The sequence below is a fragment of the Coccomyxa subellipsoidea genome (assembly GCF_000258705.1).
Source record: "Coccomyxa subellipsoidea C-169, whole genome shotgun sequence".
Classification (NCBI taxonomy): domain Eukaryota; kingdom Viridiplantae; phylum Chlorophyta; class Trebouxiophyceae; family Coccomyxaceae; genus Coccomyxa; species Coccomyxa subellipsoidea.
Window position 1 is genome coordinate 2,465,578 of NW_005178038.1, and position 18,360 is coordinate 2,483,937.

Sequence of the window (18,360 nt, forward strand, 5' to 3'; positions counted from 1 at the left end):
GAGCAAATATCCCCAAAGCAAGGCAATTAGATGCATGGGAGCGAGGCAAGCATACCATTTCTGTTGAGGTAGATTAACTTGTCAGCAAGGCTGTCGTCATAGGTGGAGGTGTCAAAGGCTGGGCTGGTGACAAAGCCGCCCTCCCCTCCGCTCTTCACCACAATGCTACCTCCTTGGGCGCTGAACCAACCTGCAGTGCAATTCGGAGCTCAGGAGACGATTAAAGGATCTTCCTGACCCACTTCAGGTGTACTTCTTGAGATGCTTGGCAGACAGCACTGGCAGGAATGCCCATTGCACTGCCAGTCCCCCTATCACGGCAACTGCTTCCTCTAAGATTGCCTCGGTCAAACGCAGAACAGGACATACCTCGTTGGAACGCGACCTTGGAAAACTTCAGAAGGGCCTCAGAGCCGCGTAGCAGCGACAAGTCCGCAGAGCTCCCAGACGAAGACATCGCAGGCAGGATTTGGTTGCCGCTGGTCAAATCATCTCAGTCTGACGCTGCAAGAGAATTGGAGCGCCCTGCAAACATTTCAGCGATGAAAGCGGTGCCCCAATTGCCGTGCCGAGACAATTGTTTCAAAAAGAGAGCAGCTTTGACCTTGACCAAGCTCATGCATATGCGGATCCGGGAGGTCCTGCAGCGGAATGCCTGATGTACATCTGGCCTGATTTCCACTGTTCACACAAGTCTTTGTGTCCTAGAAATGAAATGGGCCCTTCGGTTTGCCGTTTGTTGGCATCCCGTCTTTTTGCCGACCCAGACTTGAAGAACTCAGACGCACAAGCAAAGCCGCGCTGAATATGAAAACCGATCAATCACTTCATTCAATCTGAGATAATAGCAATTGATGTGGAGTTTACCTCAATTGGGCCCCGTCAACGGTGGAGCAACATAGCAGATCGTGAGAATCCGCTGACGGGCCCCTGACACGGCTTGACCGTCGAAATGTCTTTCTGGCAATGGAATGCGGTATTTTCTGCAATATAGCTCCCAAAAACCGAACGCTTGCCAATCAATGGGGCAGCGAAAGAAGAATGGCAACAATTGAGGAGACTTCAGTCCACTTCTCCCGGCAGATAATGCAGGCGGTCCAATTACTTTAAGAGAGTGCACTCTATTTTTGAATAAGGGCAGTTGATTAATTCCCATAAATGATGCATGTGGAACGGTCATCTATCGTGCAACTCTCAAGCCGGCTGCCTCTCGATTGAACAGGCGGGCACCGTTATCTTGTAACGTAAACTGCCTGCCCAAGCCCGATTAGGCTTCCCTTCTGCATGCGGCTAATTCAAAGGCTTTTGCTTTTCCAGAAGCTCACCCATCTCTAAACAAAGAAAGATTCGTCATAAAATGCCTGGACTAGTGGCGTTAAAGGGGAGAACAGCTCCTGACGACGTGCAGTGATAATAAGTCCTTCCCGGAAAGCACACATCTTACTAGGGAGACTACTGTTTATCTCGTGCGATTGACTGAGAGAATCAAGTTAGATCGCGTGTCATCACAGAGTATCGAGTGAATGTTAATTTCATGCAACCAATAGCCTATTCTTCAATCTACTTCGTAACAGGCTCCAGAAGCCAGGCGAGAGACTTTGCAGAGAAAAGAGAACATCGGGCAAACGAAACGACCACTTTAAAACCTTTAAAGTAGTGCTTGATCCTTATCATAAGAGATTTGTAATCATGGATCAGACGAGAAAGTTCGCAGAGATTCCGCAGATCTCACCAGATACACTGGCAGTCTTGGACTCTCTAGGCTTCGAGCGAGCGACCCCAGTCCAGGAAGCCACCATCCCGTTGTTTTGTGGCAACAAGGATGTCTCGGTGGATGCCTGCACGGGGTCTGGCAAGACCCTGGCATTCCTGATCCCCCTCATCGAGAAGCTCAGGCGCCTGGAGGATCCTCTCAAGAAGCACCAGGTACGACTTTTGGACGTCTCGTTCACTCCATCTCCGACAGAACTGTTTGCAGTGTTTCATGCAACATAAACGGCCCATGGCCTGTTCCCAGTGCCGCATGCCCCTGTTTTAGCACAGTGCTTGTGTGCTTTGGTGTAGCCCTTTTGATCATTGCATGCACATATGCTCCAATCTCCCTACATCATCACAAGCTGGAAGCCAACAAACGGGTCTGCCACAGAATGTAGCAGGTGCTCTTCACCCACGTTCGCTCAATACAAGACAGATGTCTGAGAAGCTCCGTGTGAATTTCTGCTCTCAGATTGGCGCTCTTGTGGTGTCGCCGACGCGCGAGCTGGCGCGCCAGATACACACCGTGCTGGAGCCCTTTGCAGCCAGCGTGCCAGGCCTGACCACCATGCTGCTTGTGGGAGGCTCGTGAGTGCCTCCTCCCATCAAGAACCACTCTATTTCCGGCTGTTTTCTTTGTCTTTGCCCAGCCTGCTCCAACCATGTGCCATAGCAGTGCCCATTGACTGTCTTCTTCGGTGCATGCGGCAAAGCTGCACGTCAGTACTGACCAGAGCACAAGGCTCCTGCAGTCTGACTTGAATGTACCATCTTCATGCAAGCTGCCTGAGAGCAACACAGCCTCTTGCCCTTGTGATGCATCCAAGCACCTGCGCAATAGGGAGACATACTTCCAACATCCTTATGTACCGGTGACCTATATCTGTTTGCTGCTCTGGCAGAGACCCAATTGCTGACGTGGCAGCGTTCAAGGAGCATGGGGCGCATGTGCTTGTGGGAACGCCTGGGCGGCTGCACGATGTGTTTGAGCGAAGCGATGTGTTGGATGCGCGCCGCTTGGAGGTGCATGTTTTTCCACCTTTGCTGTACTGGAATGCTAAAAGTGGCTTCGAATATGGTCCCTTGCACTTGAGTGCTGGAAGGGTAAGTGCGCGGAGCTTGCAGGCACCCGTGCAGGCATTTCTGTAGAGGAATATACCAGCAAGAGAGTTCTCATGCTTATACCGAGGTGGCTCTGCCAAACAGATGCCTTTGCAAAAGTTCACAGCCCGCTATGCATTGCCTCAAATACGCTGCAGGGCCTACCCGATCTGATCCAACTGCAATCTGGCCTGTGTTCACTTGCAGCATGCTGCATGTAGCACAGGCAAAATCGCTTTGTCGCTGAGTTCTGGACGGCCTTGCAGCGGCCGGGTACATGTTCCCCACCTTGTGCTGCAAGGAGAACAAATCAACATTGAAATAGTGCAGTGATGGAGTAGTCAATATGCAGGTGCTTGTATTGGATGAGGCGGATCGGCTGCTGGATGCCGGCTACGGTAAACACTTGGAGGCGCTCATGCGGCGCCTGCCGAAGCAGCGGCGCACCGGTGTGTGCATGCTTGCCTCCTGGAATTTTTTCCTCCCAGCAAGATTCCCCGGTTCTACTTGCTGTGCTTGGTGTGTGGCTTGTTCCGACTGGTGTGTGCGCGTCTCGGCATGAGCTACAGCATCGCAAAATACCGATCTGTGTAAATGTCAGTCTGATCATTATCATGGCGTGCTGTTGCCCAGCCCTGGCTGCACATGCATCTTTCACAACAACGGACCATGGACCCCCCCAAAATTTTGGTGTTTCCCTGCCTCTGTTTTTGCGCCGCCCCAATGCTGCTGTAGTGCTGCAGATGCAGTATTTGCAGGCAGCACAGCACTGATAGGATCCACATGTCAGCACTGCAATTCTACTATCATGGAGAGGAGCAAAGTTCTTCTCCATTCACTACAAGTGGAGTCTCAGCACTGTAAGAGACTTTGCATGCACCCACAGGGCTGTTCTCGGCCACACAGACAGAGGCAGTGGAGGCACTTGCGAGGGCAGGGTTGAGAAATCAAGTGAGGGTGAATGTGGCGGTGGGGCCGGCGGCCAGCACAAGCGGCCGCACAGCGGAGGAGGCTGCAGGGGAGATGAAGGGGAAAAAGACGGAGCAAAGGGTGACTCCATCCGGGCTGCATGCGTCCTACCTTGTCTGCCAGAGCGACGAGAAGCTCGCACATCTGGTGCACTTCCTGCAGGTCAGTGTCTGATGGTTTCAATTCATGCTACCTTTGTTTCTGTTGGTTGACTTCCATTGTTGCTCATTCAATGGGGCCTGTCAAAAGCAGCACAAGGCAGGAGCAGAGTCTGCTTCTTTCAAGCTCTTTATTTGGTGCTCTGTTGCTCATGAGCCAGAGCATTCTACGCCCTGATGCTGCTATACTGGCGACAATGTCATGTCATGTGCCATCAGGATTGACCAGCGGCAAATTTATGTAGAGCCCACATCAATTGTGTGCACAACAGGCCCACACAGAGGAGAAGATAATTGTGTACTTCCTGACATGCGCCGGCGTGGACTTCTATTCGCTGGCATTGCCCGCTGCGGCGGCCGTCGGGCCAAAGCTGAACCTCACAGCGCTGCATGGCAAGATGAAGCAGTCTCAGCGCGAAGCCAAGCTCGCCTCCTTCGCCGCCAACCCCTCTGGTAGGCCCTGTGGGCCACTAATCAGTCATACTGAAAGATCCTGGAAAAGGCACAATACAAAGTTGCTTCTCCTGCTACTTTTAGCACGTTCCAAGGCATTCGGCAGGCTCAGAAACTCCCTGGCATAAAAAACAAGGAGTTTTTTGGGTAAGATCTTTGCCCCCTTCCCATGCAACAACATTTGTCTGGGAAATGTGCCCAGTTCCTACTTGCAATTGTACAGCCCCTTTATCGTTGCTGCAGCACCCCTAACTGAAGTTAGCACGCGCACAGGGGTGCTGCTGTGCACGGACGTGGCGGCGCGGGGCCTGGACATTCCGGACGTGGCCTGGATCGTGCAGGTGGACCCGCCGCAAGACCCGGACGTCTTTGTGCACCGCGTCGGCCGCACCGCGCGCATGGGCCGCTCCGGCCGCGCGCTCACGCTGCTCCTGCCCCACGAGGCCGCCTACGTCGAGTTCCTGCGCATCCGCAAGGTGATAAGCCCAATCGCAAGCTTGGCCTCCTCTCCTAGCGGAATCTGCAACAAAGCAGCTGGGACCCTGCGGAGTCTCTACTGTGGCGGTCGCCTTGTGCTCCCTGGCTGCAGCCAGTGGCACAACAGGCGGTCCTGTCAATGAAAGACAGCCTGAGCCTTGGGGCGCAACAGCTGTGCCTTTCAGGGGCACCCCAAATCCCTAATGCAGCAGATTTTGAGAGGTGATACACAGGCATTGCTGCTACAGGCAGTGGCAGAAGCAGCATTTGCAGCACAGCAGTTGCGTTAGGAAGGATGTCTTTAATCACTGAGACTGGCGGGCACTGTGGTGGGTTGTTCTCAGCAAGATTCACGGCGCCAAATCAGGTGCCGATGGTGGAGGAGCAACCGGCGGAGGGCGTTCCCGAGGTGCTGTCGCGCGTGCGGCGACTGGCAGAGACCGACCGGGACGTCATGGAAAAAGGGACGGCCGCTTTTGTCTCCTACGTGCGCGGCTACAGGGAACACCAGGTGGGCACATCCGCTCAGCTTCCTTTTGTCATACCCTGATGTCATACCAGATGCAGCCCTGAAGGGAATTTACTGGCCTTTACTGCTGAGGCATACAAATAATGACCAGGTGTGCCAGAGGTTCAGAATACTGGTTTTCATCGTCATCTGCGCTGGGCTGCATGTCAGAGCATGAATTTGGAGATCTAGGCTTTTGTTCATTCTGGTGCACGTGGCCAAATTCCAATCCACTTTTGGTTCCATGCACAACGATGATAGGGGGGTTAGGACTGCCGTATGCATGCATGCACCTGCTACGCAGTCTGTCAGGCAAGCTCAATACACCTGGAAGGGTCCCTGACAGCGTGCATTGTCAGTAGGTCGCCCAGAGCCGGTAGAACTGGAATGAAGACTTGTTGGGGTGCCTTTATTTATGATTTGACTGAAGGGCTATCTGGACGTTCACAAGTCTTTCACTACCGTATTGCTTCATCACCTGATCTATACAAGCTTTAGCAAGAACACCAGTGTGTAAAGTTGCATGAGTGCATGCATGCCTGAGGAGGCCTTAATTTTCAGCAAGTTTGATATATCGCACATGGCCGTGTAATGTGAGTGTAAGGCTGGAAGAGTGGGATGTGCGTGCAGTGCCGGTTCATCTTCCGGTCGGAGGGGCTAGACCTGGGGCATTTGGCGACGGCGTTTGCGCTGCTGCGGCTGCCGCGCATGCCTGAGCTCCGCGGCCTCGGCGACCTGCCCTACTTTACACCCTCGCCCGTGGACCCTAACACAGTCAAGGTGACTCCACCCCCAAGCTCTTTCTCCCCCTCCCGCAGTCAGACTTGATCCCACTTGTCACAAGTATCGGCCACACTTCTGTGCGGTTGCACTTGCTTTTAGAAGCTTCTAGACTTGAGTTGTCTGGACTGAGTTTTAAATAGGAAGGCAAGTGAAGGGGAACAGATCCGGACAGTGCATGATGGAAAGCATTGTGTGCGTGCGCAGTTCAAGGACAAGCACCGGGAAAAGCAGCGGCAGAAGAAGCTGGCAGAGAGGGCGCAGCAGCAGCAGCGGGATGCGGCGTCGGCGGCTACCGAGCGGCCGGCGCGGCCGAGGCCGGAGGAGACGAGAGAGCGGCGGCTGCCGGCCGCGAAACGGCGACAGCTGGAAGCGCGGCAGGACGAGGAGGACTTTGCGGCCGAGTACCGCATGCTCAAAAAGGTCAAGAAGGGGCGCATGTCCGAGGTGCGCGCCCCCGGCCGCTGCACTGTAGCTTAACTTTTTTGATAGCTGTGCTGATGGTTGACCGACTGGCTGACTGGACTTCCAAGGCCTCTATGATGCTCTTCAGAGATCAGGCCAGGCCTGTTTTTGCATATGTCTGCTATGCAACCAGGCATGTCACCCCTTGGTGGGGGTGATAGACCTTCGACAGCGGCGCCTGACTTGCATTGGTGGGATGTACCAGCCCACACGGGGCAAGCCTTTGTCTTGATCTGATAAGCGCACACCTGGCGATTTGCATGCATGGCAGCGTCACTTCTTGCTGCATGTCCGCTGCAGCATGCAGCATGCCAGCAGCTGACCCGAACATTCAAATCTGAATGCAGGAGGACTTTGACGTTGCGCTGGGCATCAAGGCGGCACCAGAAGGGGAAGGGGATGATTCCTCCTCAGAGGCTGCCGCTGCTGAGATGCCCAAGAACAAGGGGCGGCAGCCAGCAGGGAAACATGGCAAACCGGGGAAGTACCCTCACATGGGGCACAAATGGCCACGCGCCCGAGGCATCAGGGGGTTTTGAGAGTGAGGGCTCGGAGCCGGGTGTTATATGTCAGCTGACTCGACCTGCAGGACTCGACTCAGAGTCTCTCAAGGTGATGTTGCAGATGAGCATTGGCTTTCGGACTGTCAGGGGTTGCAGCAAATTATATCGACGACAATAAATTTCCACCTAATTGGGTGAATCGTGCTCAGCAGGCTGCCAGGGTACTGCCTCTGCATGCCGCATGCTCATGCATGTGACTGATTTGGTCTCAGGAGCTGCTGCAGCAGCTGGCATTGCATGCAGATGCAGTCCCAACTTCATCTGCAGGGGGTGTGCAGCACATGTGAAACGAGGGTTGCCGATGTCGGTCGAGCTCCTGGCCGTAGCGCCTCTTGTAACAAGGTGAAATTAAAGGCCACGTCCACTGAGAGCTCACTGTCGGTCTGAGGGTTAGTCATCGTGAGACTCAGATTGGCTGGATCTCGATGCATTCGCCAGATCAAGGTGGGCACCCTCCCAAAGAATGGGGCTTTGCGCCCATTTGCTGTCATCGGGCGGCGGCTCGACGACGGTGTCGAGTGCGCTTGGAAGGCAGGGCGGCGAGGCAGCAGCACACACTTGAGGATTGCGTGTCAGGGTTTTCGCAGCTGTAATACCAGATAGGTGCGGTGCTGCCATAGCTCTTGCAACACCATGCTATCTCGTATGTGCGCCAGCAGCGCTGGTTGTTTTTTAGGTGGCCTGACCCTGTGGTGTCCCTTCTTGGTCAGCTGGAATGGGTTTCAGGGAGATACTGGGCGACCTCGTCGAGAGCACAGTGGGTCTTACCAGCCTAAATGTTAGGCATGAACATCATCAAAGGTTGGGAGGGTTGTCCATGGGTCACAGATGTATTTCCTCGTTGGCACCAAGAGCGATTGAGTCATCCTCACCGGCCCGTGTGTTTCCGGGCCGGAATTCGAGGATTGTAATGCTTCGGAAGATGTTGGCTAGGAAAGGTCTCATCTGATCAGGCGGCAACGTTCTCGGCATCTTTTATTTGGACACGTCGTTTGCACGAAACCTTGTGAAACTCAATGTTGGGTGCGGGGTATCAAGTGTCGGGCAGCCCTCGGCGCTGCGAGGTATCAGCCTGCCGTTGTGGCTGAAGTACATGTGCAAATCTTGATCCCAGTTTTTGTGCCTCGTTGACCCGTCTGAGTTCACCTGTGCGACTGACACAGGTCTCGCTTGGCTGAAGCATCTGGACCGAGCCCCAGCGGTCCTATCGAACAGCAAAAGATGCCAAAACGTTCGTCTCCCAGCCTGCTTTCTGCAGCTCATCTGGAGGCCATGACGGACTCTCGGTCGTACGCTTCTCTCCCGGCATTCAAGCAAATCAGACGACTGCCAACAGCCAGCTCAGACTTCAGCTTGTCGGACTCAGAGGACGATGACGATGATGACACGTCCAGCGTCCTGTCTTCTTGTGGCAGCTCGGCCTCAGATGAGAGCCTGATCAGCTGTGCGTCCTCGCGCGCAGTACCTGATGTGGGCGACCACTGCGTTGTCAAGCGACAGCACAGCTACGACAAAGGCTTCAATGGTGATGCATCCAGTACATACGCAGATTCAGCCAGCCCTGCACCTTTCAAAGACAGCCCTGCGCAAGTGCAGTACAAGATTGGCCTGGGTCAGCTCCCACCCCTGGGTGTTCCCACCACAAACGATTTGGAGGAAGCACTGCGCTCCAACGGGCGGCTTGCATACGTGACAGATGCTGGCTCCCAGAAGCCTGCTGCGCTGCAGGCGGTAAGTTTGCCTGACCCACGTCTGGCAACAACAGATGCTGCATCCCGCCTGTCCTGAAACTTCACCAAAGACTGCATCTCGAACAGTAAATCCACAAGAACCGTATGGCAAGCTAGGGTGTGAGACTGAGCACATGTGCTTCTTGGTGCAGGGCAAACCCGCTGCCACACCCCTGCCATCCCTGCCACACCTCCTGCCGACTGGGCAGTCTTGGGGGTACGATAGCCATCCAGGAGACCCTGTGTTGGCGGCCTGCCCCTGCTTCATGTGCCAGCCGCCTGCCTGCAGCTTACCTCCAGGGCTCACCGCCAAGGGTGGCAGCGTCGGCCTGGCCCCACCTGGATCCCCCGGCTCATATGATTCTGAGGTGAGTCAATAGTTTCTCTTAACCACTTGTCTGCACTTCTTGGTGCGGAGAACTGCTGCGTGCTCCGCCAGACAGCACCTGCAAGGGACTCATCTGATGTGAGGTCATGTGGTGATTGATGGCATGCCGTTTTGTCTTTGTGATCATCACTTTGCAGGGTGCTGGTAATGACATCTTGCTGTGTCTGTTTTGTGCAGGAGTGCACCTTCAGGGGACCCATTCCAAGCTCCCTGGCAATCGCAGCAGCGCTGGCAGCTGGGGACATGCCATCCTTTGCCAGGCGAGGCCTCCTTGCTTACCTCCTCTTCATTTGGAGTGTGTCTGCCATATTTCGTTCATCAGAGAAAAGCATTTCAGCTGCTGGGCCAGCCCAAGCAAGGGTGGATCGAGAACAAACCTCTAGGCCCACTCACTACCCTCAAATGTGTGAGAGTAACTCTAGGCACCGCAGCAACATCTGATTGGCGGGTCTTCTTTCAGGTGGCGCGTTCGTTTAGATGCAGAAGGCCTGACTGCTTGTGCATTGCTGGCAGCAGGTCGGAGCAGCAGGCGATGCCACCTGTGACCTGCATGCTGCCCATGTCCTACAGCGCTGCCCTGCTCATGGCTGCCCCATTCACGCCACAGCCGGGACCGCCCTGTCCGACGGCGATGCCTCCTCCCTGGCGCCCACTCGACCTACCCCTCAGCTCACCCAGCCTTGTGGGAGGTACGCGCGCGCACAGAGCCTGTTCTTTTCCTACTCAATTTCTACTCACAAATTCAACTAAATCGATTTTGTTTTTTTTTGTGGGTCTGCTGAAGCATCGCTTGTCCCTTTTTGCCTTGCTTCTGTTTGGGAACAATTTCTTCAAAGGTGGACAGCGAACTCGCCTGCTTGAGTACTGGTCAATGCCTGCCAGCTTTTGAGACCCTGTGCTACCTCTGAAGTTTAGGAGCAAAAAGATTTAAGGGCAGGGATAATCTGCAGAGCCTGAATTTTCTTTGCTGTGTGCTTGCAGCTCCGGCGGTGCTACTGGGGCTACAGCAGTGAAAGCCTTGCACCCATCCACTGAAGCCAAGGCCTGAGACTACAGCCTCAAGGCCCGCGCATTTTATTACAGTTGCTACATTGGCGCGCCGACGCTCAACAAATGGAGCCGGCCTCTGCGCGACCGAAAAGCAAAAAAAAACCCCGCTCCCGACGGGACTTGAAGCAGGCGGGAGCCCAAGGGCTGACAGCACTGTGCAGACGAACTCTGCAATATGGATCAACATCTTTATTTTGGTTGGGGGTATATTCTCAGGGAGAGCTGAATACCAAAGCACGGTATCTGGTGTCCCCTGGCCCCCACGTGGGCTCTGGGATAATAATGGTTGTCTTTCAATTGGGGCAGTTCTGTTGGGGCGAGGGAGCACTATCTATATTCATTGACCTTTTCTCTCCTGGAATGGCAGCTCTGCACCAATCAGTGATCTTCTTTGCCCCATAGTTTCTGGGCGACACGGTTGGTCTCAGATGGATAGCAAGTACATATGGCTGGCTGGAGGCGCGGAAAAACTTGGCCCATTTGCAGCGCCTCGCAGCTCTGTGCTGCTTGGCATGTTGCATCTGTACATGTCGGGGTGACCTCTTCACTCCTCAAGCCAGTACGATCAAGCAGAGGGTGGCTGCCAGATATTACAAGGGGCCCCAAGTGAGCATTTTCAGACGACCGGCACAGGCGGGAAGGACTGCTCAACCTCTATTGTCACAACTCGTGCTCCATTTGGCTCTGTTTCTTTTTGGAAGGGGCCTCTTGGGGTGCCGTGTGGCATCCAAAAATTCAAATTAAAAAACGAGCGTGCCTGTCCTGGCGTCGGCGTCTCTGAGAGTTGCAGCAGTGTTTTGAAGTTTGAGTTCCAAGATTTGGGAGGGGCGCCGGAAGGCTCTGGTGTGCATGCACTGGGGTTGACGGTGTTTCCCTCCCTTTCTAGTTTCTGCTCGATAAGGCGTAGTGGCCTGTGCTTACATCGATGGGCTGGAGTGCTGCAGTGTCTTCTGTGGCTCACATGCTTCTCGTGTAGGCATGCGGTACATGCACGATCAATGAACGGGTTCTGTTTTGCTTCTAGACTTGTTCCTGCCAATCATGGATCATGAGATAAGGACAAAAAAGCGTGCGCCCTGTGTTGCTGCCTGAAAGGCTTGCTTGCTTGTGATGTTCATACGAAATGCAGCGCAGCGCTAGCGCTGGCTGCTTATCTTTGCCTGCTAGCAACGATTCCTCCCGTGGAGGTTTTCTATGTCATTGTGCCGTTCGATGTTTGCTGCTCCATGTTCCAAGTGCTATGTCGGTTCCTGCTGAACGCTGCTGCGGGCGAGTTATAATCTCGGACCCCTTGTCATAGGTATTGTGTCGCATGAAAGTGTTTAATACACCATGATCGTACGATGTGGTGAAGAAGAAAGCTGTGGGAGTTGAGATGTTTGCAGGCCGTGATGTGTTCCTTGGAAGACACGAGTCTTTGCTTCCTGTGGTGTTGTTAAGATACATGGGGCCCCCAAAGGAATGCGTGTTGTCTTAGCTATAGCGCTTAAAAGTTTCTCTTTTTGAAAGTATCTCATGCGGGTGTGAAAGGGAAGTGGGTCGGTCATGATGGGACTGCCAGTCTGGCATCGTTCTTTGTGACAATGTGTAAGGGACACCAGTGACAGTTTTGTTCCAGTCGTTGTTACACAACAACCATACAGCCATATAATCAGCTGGAGCATTGAACTCCTTACTATGTTATCATAACACGTGTTAAGCAGCTGCAGCCAATGTCATGCATTCCCTCGCAGGGGCGGTCTTGAAGGCCATAATGGTGGTACACGCTGCTGTTCACAACAGAAAAATCTTCTGGGGAAAATTGCAACAACACACACCCATCGATGCTGCCATGCTGAGCAAGCCAGCTCAAAAGCAGTCAATAATGGTACACTCCTTGTTGATATATGCACCAACACACGCTTCAGGTCTCTCTTGGGGTAGCACAGCATGTTCACTCGCCCTGCACGCTCAAATAAGGTACAGCAGATACATTGACAGGCTGAGGTCGGCTGCCGGCCTGAGCAGCGCCATCCATCTTCCGCCCCTGGCCGCCGCGGCCGCGGCCCCGGAAAGATCGGGGCCCTCTGAACCCCTCCCGCTCGGCACCCTCCTCTCCGTGGAAGGGAACGTGCTCCGAGACGGGTCGCGGGCCTCTGCCCGCGCCGCGCCCGCGGCCAGGCCCGCCGCGGCCGGGCCCGCCGCGGCCGCGGCCGCCGGGCTGCTGTCTTGGCATGTGCGGCTTGCCAGCGCCGTCCAATCCTGATACCATCGCGCCATTCGCTTCGGGCAGGAATGCAGGCGCGCCGGAGAAACCCTCCTGCAGCGGCTGGTCGGAGCCGGGCGGGCGGGCGGGTCTAGCGCGCCGTTCCCGGCGCCTGGGGGGACCGCGGGGGTATTGGCCGAGCTCACTGTCCTGCGGGCCGGAAGCAGCGCCGGCCGGCCGAGCGCGGATCGGGCTGTAGCCCTCCGGGCCCTCCTCGATGCGCATCATGCGCTGCTGCCGGGCGACTGCGCCGCCGCGGCCGCGGCCGCGGCCACGCCGGCCGTCGCGGTCCCGGGGGCCCCTTGGGCGGCCAGGGCCCCCCTGCGGCGCCACCGCAACGAAGGTGCCCCCCTCGGTGGCTGGGGGAGCTGCGTCGGCGCTGAGGCCGTCTGCTGCGCGCAGCTCCTTGGGCGGCGGCGCTGCCATGCTGGCGTCCGGCTCGGCGCTGTGCTTCCGGCCCTTGCTCTTTGTTGGCACCGTCTCCCACTCATCCTCTGCCTCCTACACCGCCAGTCATTCCCATGGTCACAAGGTTGTCCTCAAGGCGCACGCATGCATGGCCCACTTCAGGACAATAAACTCAAAAGAATCAAGAGAGTGTCTGCGGAGATGCACACCTGTTCATCGTCGTCGAAGCTGCCGAACAAGAGGTGGTCGGCGGAGGCGCCGTTGGGGGATGAGTCGCCGGTGTCATCGGCCATCATGGAGGCGACCTCAAAAGAGGAGGCCATGGCCGCGTCGCTGAGAGCGATGGTCGTGCTCATGTCGCTGTACGTCAGCGACGGCGCCGGCAGCAACGCGCCGTACGTCGTCTGCACGGCCGCCAAGCGGCGTTCCCTGCACAATTCCAAGCCAGTCTTAAAACCTGCAAATTCCATACTTAATGAGGTACCAATGCTGCAACACCTGCAATGCGCTGGGATATAATTTCGGATCAAGCTGTTCGGAATATATGGCAGCTAAGCAATCAAGTGAGTTCATGAACCCAGAGATGGGAACTCTTAATTGACATCAATCTAGATTCCTCCGGCTTGACTAGGACCATAAACACCCTTGTTACGTAGCCCCTTCGTCTGAAGCAGTCCAACAGGATGAGGTTGTGCTGTCTGCACACGCTTGGATGGAGGATGAGCGTGCTTCCTCACTGTTTCAAGGTCAAGAGGACGGTGGTGCACAGGTGTCTCATCAATGGGCATGCACTGACACTCGCTAACTATCTCATGACTTGCAAAAGACAGTGGAGGACGCACCAGACGGTTCGGCGCCAGTGCGCTTCGTGGCTGGACTGCTCAAGCGGCCTGAGCACGGTGATCTGGTCTGTGAGCCCGCCAGACATAGCTTCCATCAACTCCTCCCCAGACATGCTGCCCGCACCCGCAGACCTGCCCAGGACAGAGATACAATTCAGCCAAGATCAGACTAAAATTAAATACAGTGCTACTCACATTGACATCATTTGCCCATTCCCAAGCCCAGAGCACCAGTGCATCTGGCGTCTGGATTCGTAGAGATGCTGTGCGGTCACATTGAAAGGTAGGCAGTAGTTGGGATGAAGAAGGAGTGGAATAGCGCACCGGGAGATGATGGGCTGCCGGTTCCTGCGTTGGAGCGCGGGGGGCGTGCGCAGCTCCTCACTGGGCAGCGCATCAATGACAAGCACGGTGATGTCGTCCCGCAGGCCCTTGGACTTCAGCGCCAGCTGCACCTGCAACGTAACATGCAAGCATGTCTCAGCCATGCATGCCAACGCCAAAGGACACTCGACTGATCTCCTTGATACTGAAGATACCTCAGCACAAGCAAGCGGCATGCCAAGTGGGTGCCTTGCCTAAGCAAAGAGCTAGCTTATTCTATAAGGGACCAAGCCCGGTGAAAGAGACCCATGCATGCATGCATGGCATGTAGATGGCCTCTGCCGATTCATTGTGCCCAAGAATTTGAGGCGTTCTCTGCACCAACTCACTGCATTCCATCTGCAAATTGTACGAGGAGGCTTCGCAACGTGCAGGGGAGAAAGGACAGGGACGGCACCAGCTCATTGGCGGCCTTGGAGGCTGGGGAGGCGCGGACGTGGTGCAGAGCGGTTTTGGGATTGACAGCGTCCCAGAGCCCATCGGACGCCAGCACGAGGCGGCCGCCGCCCACCGGCAGCGTCACCTGCCGCACCTCCGGCTCAGCTGTCACCACCGCGCCAGCCTGCGCGCACATGCAACGGCATCACGATACAGCTGACTGGACCCTCCCGAGCATGGAGATTTCTGTGACCATCCAGAGCAGTTGAATTTTAAGTTTTTGAAGATGACAAGGTCATCAGACGCCTTCTACATTGCAATAGCAGCCACTAGACTTGAGCAGGTGTGCCTGCAAATTTGTCGTGGAGCTCCGAAGCACCACTGGTCTCCATGACAAGGAGACATGCCTGCAGGCGTGCCCGATGGTCATCATACACGGAGGGCCCATCAGCCTTCGATGTGTGACGACTGAGACGAAACGCCAGCAGGGCGGGTTGCAGAAGGACAATGTGCTTCGCCTTGAGTGCCAAAAGACAATTGCCTGCTGCCTGCTGGATGGGAGAACGAAGGACCAGCGTAGGGGCAAACCTCATGATCTCCGAGCGTGCGAGACATGGCTAGGCCGCCCGGCCATACGCGCAGGGGACCAACTGGGCGGCCCTCCAGGTTGCTGCTGCTGACTTCGCAGCCGGCTTCCAGGCAGCGCGCGCGCTCCGCCTTGTTGTCATCCAGCCGGTGATTGCCGCTCACCTGCGCCAGGCAATGCAAGATTCACTGAGCCAAATTTGCCTTGCCACAAGTGCCAGGAGCAGGCGCTCAAGCACGGCACCAAAGTATGCACAGAGGAGACCTAGACAATGACGATGTTTACACCACAATAAATAATTATGCACTTCCTGAGATTAAGATGCATGGGCAGCAGCCCATGACATAGGAGGGGCCTTCATGCATCAAAGGTTCAAATGAGCGTGATGAAGAAGGTAGGGACAGAGGAGCTTACCAGGACAACCTCGCCGCCTGTATCCAAGTAGGCGCATGAGTCACCCACATTGGCAATGACCACCTCCCAGCCAGACAGCGCCGCCACAGTGGCTGTCGAGCCTGACACCTGCATGCACCATTCACATTCAACCCACAAGCAGACCTATCCATGTGACTCGGTAAGCACTCAGCCGTCAGGTTAAGCCTGCACATAGCTATCCTCAGCATGCACCCAGATCCAACAACAACAGCAAATTCCATGCTGGCTCAGAAAGATCCTAGCCAACAGATCAAGCTAGCAGATAGCAGACATTAGAGTCAAGCATCGGAGGTCAAGGGCGCACCTTGGTGTGCTCAAAGAAGTCGGCCTCCACTTTCTGGAAGGCCTCTGACAGAGCGTGAGGCATGGCCTCCACTAAGGCGTCCTGCGCGCGCCAGAGCGCCCTCTCCTCTGGCTTCACCACATCACAATCCGCCAGCTGCTCCTCCGCAGACACTGCATGGGAAGCTTCACGCTCAGCATCAAATTACTAATGTCAACACAACCCTCCTAGCAAAAGAAAACTTTCAGGCCTGCACTGGGCCTCTGCCTGATTTACATGTCACCTTCAGATCACTCCTTAACCAGGGGCTGCTTAGGCTGCAAATGTGCCTTTTCCTGATTGACATGTCACCTTCAGGAAGCACATGTTGGCAGCTGCCCGCCTTGGAGGGCATGCATGCATGCATGCACAAGACAGCACATGCACCATCCTTGGCTTCATCAAGGGACGGGTCGATTATTAGTTGGGGCCCACCTTCAAGATTGCTGTCGGGTGCATGCTTGGTGGGGATGCTCATGCTGTCTGAAGCCCCGGCTTGGCAGTCTTGCTCGTCCTTCCCAATGTGCTGGTCAAGCGCGCTCAGCACAGCCCCCATCATGTGCTTGGAGGCATACACGGCCGCCTGCTTGCCTCCATGACCGTCAAAGACGCCAAAGATGTCCACGGAGGCATTGCCTGGACAAGAAGGAACAGACTGTCAGATAAAATGCCTCTCTCATGGCTCAGATCACCCATGCATGATGCGAGAGCGCTCTAGGCAAGGATGCATGTAGGTCGCCAGTTGTCTGCAGGCACTTGCCTGATCCCCAGTTCAGGACTTGGCACTATGCATCAAGAGTATGCAGTGATTGGAGATGTTTGCGCCGGAGAGTGAGACAGGAGCGCAAATGGGCCAGGGCACACCTCCGCTAGCAGGCACTTGCACGTCCCTCTGCTGCAGCCAAGCGTCCTCGCCCTTGTAGATTGACTTGGCAAATGCCTGCTTCACGTATGGCCCGCGTATAGGCGCCTGTTTGCCGGTGTATATAGAAGCCATGTCTAATATTCAGGTACGACTTTCCAAGGAAGTCAACTCCGTTTTGTCTGCTCCTGCTGACAAAGCGCTGCTGCGCCTTAGGGATGAAGCAACCTGACCGTTTCTTCTGAAGTAGAAGCGAAAGCCTGTCCCACACAAACAGCAAGACTTGGTCACTTTCTGCAAGGCCAAGACCCAAATCTGCTCGGCTCTTCCAAGACCTGCAAGTGCCCTACAATTACCGAATAGACCTGTGAGGGCGAGGGGAAGGTCGCTAGACACACACACATATCTATCTTTGCGAACAAAAACCAGGGTTCTTGTGATCATCACTTGCGAGGTTAAGATTGCATGTAACGTAACAGCCATCTGTTGACGGCTAAAGAGACTGCATTATATCTGTGCCGCTGATAAAGTCGCTCATCTGTTGCAGAAGAACGATTTCAGCTCTAAGCATCACTAAACAAGAAATATCAAGTGGACCAAAACCTACTTGTCAAATATGGATCGTGTGCTTACTCTCAGCATATGCAAAAGTAATAAGGAAAAAACACTGAAACATGTTTCACCGATCAGAAAGCACGAAACACCACGGAGGTCCACGTTGACATGTGCGGAAGGTTCCTGAAGAAACCGCTTCTTGAAGAAACCCGCAAAATGTCGGGATCCATGCATCGTGGTGATTGCCTAGATGATCACATTCTGCATCTGATGTCCCTCTGTGGACCCCGGCAAAAAGGAACACACCGTGCGGTCTTGGGGTACTTCGGGCTTGGAACAGTTCACTTGGTTGTGCCCTTCAACTCCAGTCGCCAGAACGCCAGAGCTAGCCCGTTTCTGCCCTTCTCCTGCAACTTCTATGCTTCCCCCGTATTTTTACGATCGTCTTTCTCGATGTTCCTGCTTCTACTCTTGATATCTGTAGGAAAGCGTGTGTGTCGTTTAGTTATTTCGTTCCCTTAAAACCTCCCTGATATTATGAAACCCTGAAAGAAAGCCCTCGGTCAAAGATGGGCAAAAGGCTTGAGCCCTTGGATCGCAGATTTGGGGCACGGGAGGCGTCCAAATGTTTCAAACAGCTCTCAAAAGGCCTTCGGGTCTTTGCCTGGGGCTCTTGTTGATCACCAGTCTGCTGGCTGGCCCGGGCGTTCGGGCAGGTATTCTGGAAGCCGATGTAGAGGCAGCAATCTCGAAGGGCAGGAGCCTTCTGGCGGTCACTGCACCTGCATTGGCACCTTTGGCCGCGAATGGCACCTTCGAGCCTAACCAGCCCGACTTTTACGTTGCAAAGCAGGAGGCAATCAAAGACGCATTCCGTGTGAACGAGACGTTTTTCGCCAACCTCAATAAAACAGATGTTCCGGCGATTGAGAAGATCACAAACGGA

General features: G+C 54.9%; 4 protein-coding genes across 4 annotated transcripts; 2 read left to right on the forward strand and 2 right to left on the reverse strand.

Moving 5' to 3' along the window:
• Window positions 1-1,336: 1,336 nt before the first annotated feature.
• COCSUDRAFT_28415 (DEAD-domain-containing protein) lies at window positions 1,337-6,681 on the forward strand (the record flags this gene model as incomplete). Its single annotated transcript, XM_005649350.1, has 10 exons — window positions 1,337-1,926; window positions 2,228-2,343; window positions 2,658-2,778; window positions 3,209-3,305; window positions 3,743-3,987; window positions 4,256-4,436; window positions 4,710-4,912; window positions 5,281-5,424; window positions 6,052-6,201; window positions 6,409-6,681. The coding sequence occupies exons 1-10, from the start codon at window positions 1,690-1,692 to the stop codon at window positions 6,679-6,681; spliced, it is 1,767 nt and encodes a 588-aa protein (XP_005649407.1). The 5' UTR covers window positions 1,337-1,689.
• A 1,820-nt stretch (window positions 6,682-8,501) lies between these two features.
• COCSUDRAFT_62273 (hypothetical protein) lies at window positions 8,502-10,360 on the forward strand (the record flags this gene model as incomplete). Its single annotated transcript, XM_005649351.1, has 5 exons — window positions 8,502-8,960; window positions 9,112-9,327; window positions 9,525-9,646; window positions 9,864-10,036; window positions 10,329-10,360. The coding sequence occupies 5 exons, from the start codon at window positions 8,502-8,504 to the stop codon at window positions 10,358-10,360; spliced, it is 1,002 nt and encodes a 333-aa protein (XP_005649408.1).
• Window positions 10,361-11,557: 1,197 nt separating this feature from the next.
• COCSUDRAFT_32854 (hypothetical protein) lies at window positions 11,558-12,002 on the reverse strand. The gene has a single exon (XM_005649352.1). It carries the CDS (start codon window positions 11,841-11,843, stop codon window positions 11,595-11,597), a length of 249 nt encoding a protein of 82 aa, XP_005649409.1. The 5' UTR covers window positions 11,844-12,002; the 3' UTR covers window positions 11,558-11,594.
• A 328-nt stretch (window positions 12,003-12,330) lies between these two features.
• Window positions 12,331-17,867, reverse strand: COCSUDRAFT_65565 (protein serine/threonine phosphatase 2C; the record flags this gene model as incomplete). The annotated part of the gene is made up of 11 exons (XM_005649353.1): window positions 17,721-17,867; window positions 16,862-17,119; window positions 16,433-16,633; window positions 15,980-16,131; window positions 15,655-15,762; window positions 15,243-15,404; window positions 14,674-14,838; window positions 14,217-14,347; window positions 13,893-14,024; window positions 13,260-13,479; window positions 12,331-13,143 (listed from the first exon to the last, which is right to left on the reverse strand). The coding sequence occupies exons 2-11, from the start codon at window positions 16,992-16,994 to the stop codon at window positions 12,331-12,333; spliced, it is 2,217 nt and encodes a 738-aa protein (XP_005649410.1). The 5' UTR covers window positions 16,995-17,119; window positions 17,721-17,867.
• Between the last annotated feature and the right edge of the window lie 493 nt (window positions 17,868-18,360).